General features: G+C 37.0%; 1 protein-coding gene across 1 annotated transcript; it reads right to left on the bottom strand.

Annotated features, from left to right (window-relative positions):
* Positions 1-3,463: 3,463 nt before the first annotated feature.
* Positions 3,464-7,580, bottom strand: LOC129317257 (transcription factor PIF4-like). The gene is made up of 11 exons (XM_054961622.1): positions 7,456-7,580; positions 7,254-7,353; positions 7,093-7,157; positions 6,360-6,443; positions 5,374-6,268; positions 5,189-5,287; positions 5,048-5,113; positions 4,608-4,673; positions 4,223-4,519; positions 3,942-4,065; positions 3,464-3,789 (listed from the first exon to the last, which is right to left on the bottom strand). The coding sequence occupies exons 1-11, from the start codon at positions 7,578-7,580 to the stop codon at positions 3,629-3,631; spliced, it is 2,082 nt and encodes a 693-aa protein (XP_054817597.1). The 3' UTR covers positions 3,464-3,628.
* Between the last annotated feature and the right edge of the window lie 931 nt (positions 7,581-8,511).

The raw sequence follows: 8,511 nt of genomic DNA, 5'->3' as shown, positions 1-8,511 counted from the left end.
ATAAGCCGAGACGTTAGCTTTATTGAGCATGAGTCCTTTTACCCAAACACTTCAAGTCAGGGGGAGAGGGGGAGTGACTTTCAGTTTTTGGAAAGTGAAAGTGAGAGGCAAAGGGGTAAAGAAATCACCACCATTCATGATTCTGATCCCTTCATTCTTGCACCAACAAACTCTCAAATAGAGTCTGAACTCTTAAACCCACAGTCCACCGAATTCAGGGTCCAATCTCCTAGGCCAGAAACTGAAGTAAAAGGTCTTTCAGATTGCACTGAAATTGCTGGAAATGCACTGGAAAAGACACCCATAGTCTACTCTAGGAAGAAATGGCGAGAAAGGGAGACTGTTATACCTGAAGCACAACCAGAATTCGAACCACAAGAGGCTCCTGAAGCTGGGAAAGCGGAGACAGACTTACCGATAGCCCTCAGAAAACAACCCAGAACTTGTACACAGCACCCCATCCAAAGGTTTGTGAGCTATCAGACTCTATCCTCACAATTCCGCACTTTTGTAACTAACCTTGATAAAGTGAAGATTCCCAATGATGTATATGAGGCCCTTAGCATACCAGATTGGAAGAATGCTGTGATAGAGGAGATGAATGCTTTAACAAAAAATGGCACATGGGAAGTTGTAGAGCTACCAAAAGGGAAGAGGGTTGTGGGCTGCAAGTGGGTGTTCACCCCAAAATATGATGCTGCTGGTAAGTTGGACAGATTAAAGGCACGGTTAGTGGCAAAAGGGTTCACCCAAACATATGGCTTGGACTACAAAGAAACTTTTGCCCCTGTAGCCAAGCTTAATACTATCAGAATCCTAATCTCTGTGGCTGTAAATCTGGATTGGCCTCTCCAGCAGCTAGATATTAAAAACGCCTTCCTAAATGGTGACCTTAAGGAAGAAGTCTTCATGACACTACCTCCAGGTTTTGAGGCGGGAAAGAACAATCAAGTGTGTAAGCTTAAGAAATCCTTGTATGGCCTAAAACAATCACCGCGGGCTTGGTTTGACAGATTCTCAGAAGTCTTGAAGAATGAAGGATATAAGCAGGGATTGTCTGATCACACAATGTTTGTAAAAATGGAAGGTGGTAAGAGATGTATTCTCATTGTATATGTTGATGATATAATTGTCACAGGTGACTATGAGGAAGAGGTAGATAGAGTGAAGAAGGCTCTTGGAAAGGAATTTGAAGTGAAGGATCTTGGTAACTTGAAATACTTTCTGGGCATGGAGGTTGCAAGATCACAAAAAGGGATTTATATGTCTCAAAGAAAATATGTTCTCGACTTGCTTACTGAAACAGGAATGTTGGGATGTAAACCTGTAGAGACCCCTATTGTTGTGAAGAAGAAGGGGAAGAAATTAATGAAAGATATGGAAAATCAAGAAGATGAAGTTGAACCTGAGGAAAATGATTGTGAAGAAGAAGGAGAGAAGAATGAGCCTGTGGAAAAAGAAAGATACCAGAAGCTAGTTGGGAAACTGATTTATCTCTCTCATACTCGACCAGACATAACTTTTGCAGTAAGTGTGGCAAGCCAGTATATGTGTGACCCTAGAGAAAGGCATATGGAAGCTGTATACAGAATCCTAAGGTACTTGAAGGGGACACCAGGTAAAGGATTATTGTTCAAGAAGCAAAGTCTACGATCAATAGAAATCTACACAGATGCAGATTGGGGAGGAACATACAAGGATAAGAGATCAACGTCAGGCTACTGCTCATGTGTATAGGGAAACCTAGTTTCATGGAAGAGTCAAAAGCAAAGAGTGGTCTCAAGGAGTAGTGCAGAATCAGAACTAAGGGCGTTGGCCCAAGGTATATCAGAGGTACTATGGGTAAGGCGAGTACTAGATGAGATATACGTCAAGACTGATCTTCCACTGAAGTTGTACTGTGACAACAAGGCTGCCATAAGTATGGCGCTAAATCCAGTTCAACACGAAAGATCCAAACATGTGGAGATTGATAGACATTTTATAAGGGAAAAGGTTGAAGAAGGAATTGTGTGCCTTGTCTACATACCAACAAAGCTTCAAGCTGCTGATGTACTCACCAAAGGATTACACAAGCCAGCATTTGATAGTTGTATAAGCAAATTGGACATGATTAGCATCTATGATCCAACTTGAGGGGGAGTGTGGTTGACCTATATTTAATGTAAATATTATTTATTAATAAAGGGGATACTGTGAGGAGTAAAAATAGGGATTTTGTAGATATCCTATTCCCGAATATCCTCTCCTGATTCCATCTCCTGATTTCTTGGAGATTTGATCATCTTCTCACATGTATAAATCAGTGTACATACTCTGGGATTCAATAATAAGAGTTTTTCGGTCTATTTGCTACAAAAAGTTATAATCAACAACTTTCACAAATATTCTCTTTAATCTTATCTTATTTCTCTTAATAACACTCAAAATTATTCATTTTACTCTCTTCATTAATGCCTCCCATAATTTTCTTTATACGTGTTTAAACCATCTTAAACTATTTTATAACATTTTTTTGTTAATAGATATTATACTCATTTTTTCTCATATATATTCATTTTAAATTTTATTTTTACGTGCATACTCACATATTTATCTCACCATTCTCATATTTATTACTCTAATTTTATGTTTTTATTATCTTATTAAAGCCCAACATTAACTATAGGATAACATAACTTGTTTTATAATAATTTAATTTGACTTTCCTAAAACACCAAATAAAAATAAAGCAACAAAACATGCAGTGCCAGTCTTTTCAAACTCATGATGATATAAATTATGCTATTAGCGAAATCCCGAGCCAGCGTCACTACATGCTAGCACTGTGGGACAAATTTGTGAGGAATGAAAAAGAAAATAGAAAGGAGACCCAATTAATCTAGTTGTCTACATCAAACGGCGGGTCCCTACAGCTCTCATCAGAACTTTTCAAAGTTAACAATGAGCGGCTCACAGCACCAGTCTTCAAAGCCAAGCGGGAGTGGGACCCTTGGCCTTCACCTATCATCACTTGCAAAAATAGAGCCATCTTATGGTTGGAAGACTTTGAGGACACGAGCAATCTTTTTTGGAGATAGCCATTTTAACCAAAACTAGTTTCTTCATTCCTGTCATTACATCCATGAATGGCATGACAGGTATGGATTTTCTGGGCTTATTACAATTCCCACTTCGCTTTGGAGAAATACGTAGAGTCACCGACGGACAAACAAGAGTGACTTGTCAGTCCTGTGAAGAAATGCTATATATTCAAGTATTTTAGTTGAGTAGGCACAGATACTGAAAATCATGAGCTGGCCTGTATTGTCCTGCTTGTCTTATTAATTACACAGTAGATTTCGATAAGCATGCTCATAAACTAGTTAAACCTGTAAACAATGAACAACGCAAAACTGTCAGTGAAATTTTATGGAATGAGAATGCTCAAGGCACAAGTGGACCCAACAAAAGACAAAACTGATGAATGGAATGGAAATTTTATTGAGTAATAAATGCATTCAAATAGTACTGAAATGAGACACTCAAAAGAAGTTTATCTGCTAGCTATTGAAGCAATGGAACTTCACAAAGATAACCTATATCTGGCTAATAATATAAATCTGAAAGTGGAAAACTAAGGAAGAATCTAGCAGCCAGTCAATGTTGAGCCATGTTGATTGAAGGTAAAGCATCTGCCAGAAACATTTGTCTCAGTCACTATGCATTGCTTGCAGTTTAGAATTATAATGCTATCAATAAAGATACGCTTGAAGAATTTTAGGACAAGGACTTGCCGGGGGAAGATATCTGTGTCCAATTTAAAGCATCAGTAGTTGTTAGAGAAAATTTTCATGTGCTGGCTACATGAAGTTTTGCAACTATTTACTTAAATGCAACAGGCAAAATTTTTCCATATAATTGATGCGGTCAAGGAATTTAGAAGTATGTAAATGGCTTACCCATCTTGCCACTTAAATTAACATCATTATTTGCAGCTCCATTCAAGGGTTCACTGCTACTGCTGGGTGGAATCATTGTTTGACTATGTTGTACTTGAGATCCATAATTAAATACATTCATCGGCTACAAGACCAAAGATAGAAGGAAATTAAATGGAAATTTATTCGAACGGGAACAAGATGGAGGTTTTAACAGGAATACCATGAGAAATCAAAAAGGTGTTGAAGTTTTGTTCTTTTTTCAAAAAGAATTTAGGGGTTAATTTGGAAGAAACCAAAACCTGAGAGGCACTTTGCATAAATTGATACCCCATATAACGTGCGTATTGCTCTGAGAAAGCTTGATTTTGCATCTGATTTTGATAAGTAAAAGGACCCATAACAGGAGCTTGATGCATCAAACCCTGGTTCGGCGTCTGAGCCATAGATATGGAATGATCAAGTGATGTTCTTGGTAACTGCACCGGATTTGGAATAGGAGGAAAAGAGGGCGAAGCCATTCCCATGCCCATTGGGGACATATAGTGCTGAATTCCTGGAAACATCATTGGTGCCATTCCAGCTCCCATCCACATTACCTAGAAACGAGAATGAAACGATCTGTTGTTACCAAATTATCAATGTAAAGACAATTACCACTGGCACATTCTTCAGTGCAATTTGTACCTGAAGTTGTAACTGAAGTGATTTCAAGTACTCGATTGCCTCATCTAACATTGATGCTTTATCTGTCTGCAAATGAGCCATTGCTCCAATTAGCAAACCTCTATGATTGGATAACATGCAAAAGAGAATCATTTTAAACAAAACAAACAGGTTTAGATAGTTATTTTTTTTTCACAAATTTTGACCACTTTTTATTTCTTTTATAAAGATGAGGGGTGGGGCATTATGAATCCTTTAATAATTAACTCAACAAGATCTTTCTCCTTCTAGCTTCTACGTTCCTTCTCTTCCCCCTCACCTGCCAAACATGTTTTATGCCTTCTTCACTTAATGCACCAAAATAAATCCAGCAGTCCGTTATTTCTGAATCTGAACGCATGCATCTTCAACACAATCCATTAAGAAGAGATTAACAAGTCAATAGGCATATGAAAATCAACCTTGTTGCTATGAGGTATGAGTTGTTGCAATGTCCTCATCTTCTCATTGATCCGATCTCTTCGTCTCTGCATTAGTAACAATGTAATGGTTAGAGTTAAAATCACCAAGCTCAGCTTTCCGATAAAGTACCAAGCCCTAACCCTTTCTGAGAGATTATGCACTTCAGCTGCACGGTTCCTTCGGCAAGGCCTTGTCCCCTGAGCTACCTTGTTTTCAACAGCCGATTTGGGTTCTGTGGCCTGTATTATACATAGAGAAATAGGTCAGGTGCAAAAACAAAAGACAAGCATTTAATCATGAAGATGAATGGAGAGAAGGGCTTCACCTCACTTTGTTCCTCTAATTCTTCTGCATCTATCCTTTTCCTTTTTTGGCCGTGGTTTCTTACAGACCAGGAGCATGTTTTTGCAAGACTACCTGAGTCATCTGATGATGAACTCAAAGTTGGTTCAAGCACCTCTGACTTCCCTTTTTCACACTGAGGAATTGATTTCTGGACACCATCCTTCTGGGGCTCAGTTTCAGAATACAAAGCAGTAGTCCAAACCCCACTGCTTGATGCCCTGCTTATGTCAGGATCTAGAGGAACTTGGTTGCTGCCACAGTGACTTGAACCCACTGTCACGACCGAGCACTCTTTACCTTTGTTTTTCAATAGATTACAATTACCTTCATCTTCAGACTGTGCATTAGAAGATGTTGAGGCTACTTTGGAGGGTTTTGAAAACTGAGAAAAATTGACGACATTTTGTGATCCGCCAAGACTAATTTTTTTCAGCGTTGAATCAGGAAAATGAACTCTTGGAGCAGGCATAGGATTTCCTGAGAATTCCTGAGAAAAGGGCTTTAGATTTGGTGTTTGTGAACTTGTAGTCACATGGCAGGCACTGTAGGGGCCGAATTTGACATACTTTCCCTCTTCGAGTTGCCTTATTGGCTTGTCAGACTCAAACCCAGAGGATGGCAGTTCAGATAATATGCTTGAACAGAGTTGTTGTTCCAATGGATCCTCAAGTGGATATTGAATCCATGAGACTGCATCATCTTCTTGAATCAAATGGCTTGAGTTCCCATACGATTCATTAGCCCTGATTGTTGATTGATCATCTCTCTGGAACTGTCTCGAGTCGATAGAAGTCGCAACTGGTTTTCTTTGCGTTTGGCTGTGCGTAACTACCTGTCCATTTTGCCATATCAGCTCCACAAGTTCTTGGCCCGACCTGTAGAATTTGCCAGAGGGAATTATGATTAAAGCGAAGAGTTTTGAGAGAACAACAATACTCTGCTTTGATAGATATAGATGACACACACCCCATGAACTTCTTTTGATTGGTGACACAGCCATCATTCTCAAAATTCCAACCAGGAAAATTCATGGCTAAGCAAACGGGAAATCTGTGTAACAAGAGAGAAGAGAATTTAATTTCAGATTTTGTAAAGAACAAAATCAATATCAGATACCCAGTTAGATGCCAGACTTTGACTTCTCATCAGCAACTTTTATGAGCAGAATAAAATAAGCTGTATAGTCCGGCTAATTGGATAATCAAACAAGAAAAAACAATTTTTTAAGTGAAACAAGAAATAAAATAAAGAAATCCACAAGATCCTGTGGCTTTACCAGTAGAGCATAGAGCAAAACCCAATGAAATAGAACCACAAGTTATTTTTAATATTATCAATCTGAATTTGGCAATAAGTAAAGCACAGAAAGTTCTACCTTCAAGAAGCACAAAAAGGCATTTCATCGCATACATTAAAGTTGAAAAGTACAAGCACATTACACACACTTGCCCACAGAAAGCATAAAAGGAAAGAAGTACAGGAATAATTTAGAGGAAAAAAATTCCCACCAAACGCTGAACCCAACTGAGAAAGAAAAAGCAAATAGGGCAAATTCTGAGATGACCAGCTTTAAACACTCGTAGACAAATACACACGCGGAGAAAAATGGTCTGAAAAGGCACGAGTTCCAAAGTATAAAAATATCCCAAATTGCTGAAAACAATACCTAATTTGATCAACACTGAAAAATTCGACTCACTTGAAGTAGAAGAAAGAAGACGAGCCACCCAACTGAACTGAGACGAATTGTGATACTGCAGAAACCTGGAAGAGAAGTTAATTAAGAAATGAGGGGCTGGCTTTCTGAGCTCTCAGTGACTGCGAACGAACGAATGAATCTTGGAGGAAATGTTTGAAAACGGAGAAGATGGGAGAGAAGCTTTTAACGGGAAGACCGATAGCGACATGCCGACATGGATGAAGAGAAAGAAGTGACGAAGAATTCAAGGCGAAGGGGATACTGTGGTTGGAAGAAGCGAGAAAAACATGGGTTCACAGCACAAGAGGTTGGAAGTCGGAGAAGACATAAATCATAAATGAGGCCCGTGTCTCTGAAAACTACAGCTTCTCCGAGTTCTTGGTTCTTCCCATCTTAAATGCTCCAACGAAATCTAATTCTGCAAGCACATGGAGAGTGTCATCTAAATCCACATCCTGATGCTGCCACGTGGCAAGCACAAGATCCATGTTTTCTTTGAAACAATAATTCATTCATCACATAATACAACATATTTTTAATTGAATTTCACTCCCTAATAAAATAATTACTTATTTTTAAATTAATTTTATTTTTTTATATTTATCTCTATTAAATATTTTATAATAAATATAAAATTATTATTAATAGAAATATCTTTTTTAAAAAGGTAATAATTATACTTTAAAAGATCAAAAATGCCTTATATTTTTTAATATTTAATTTTTCAAAATATGCTTTACATTTTTAAATAAAGAGAGTATCACTTACATCTCCTAAACCTGAAAATAAATTTTGATATTCGCTGGAGGAATGACAATAAAGTCCTAAACTATAAAATTAATATTAGTTATGTCTCCTCACAATTTTTAAAAAAATTATAAATATTGATTTAAAATTTTAAATAGCTGTAAATAGGAATTGTAATTGTAGATTATGAGTTATATTTATAATTTAAATTTTATAATTAAAACTCCTAAATTTAAATCTATTTGAATTGTCTTCATTCTAATCATAATGAGAAGATCAAGGATTTCATTGTGAAAGATTTCACAATTACGTTGGACCATGTTTTCAAAAAAAAAAAAACAAATAAATATGCCAATTGCTCACCAAATATCTTATGATAATCTTGACTTAACTATCTTTAATGAGCTGCTTACTGGCTATAGAATTATCTTGTATTTTTTATGTGATTGGATAATTTTTCTCCTTCCACGAGTTTCTTGTGACCATGTATTAAAAAAGTTGTCTAGATCAATATTTGTATTTGATTTTTGGAAAATTTTATTAAAGATCCAATTTTCGTAAACTTTTTTATTTTGAAACTTTAATATCATTCGCCAATATTTAATTTATTAAAATACCTTTTTATTTTTTTAAACTCACTACTTTTTCATCAAAGTCATTGTTAGTGGCCAG

This window comes from Prosopis cineraria, unplaced genomic scaffold (assembly GCF_029017545.1).
Source record: "Prosopis cineraria cultivar Desert tree isolate PC_DT_omini unplaced genomic scaffold, ASM2901754v1 PC8, whole genome shotgun sequence".
Lineage (NCBI taxonomy): Eukaryota > Viridiplantae > Streptophyta > Magnoliopsida > Fabales > Fabaceae > Prosopis > Prosopis cineraria.
The sequence above is the reverse complement of the archived record's forward strand: the minus strand, read 5'-3'. Positions and strand labels throughout refer to the sequence as shown.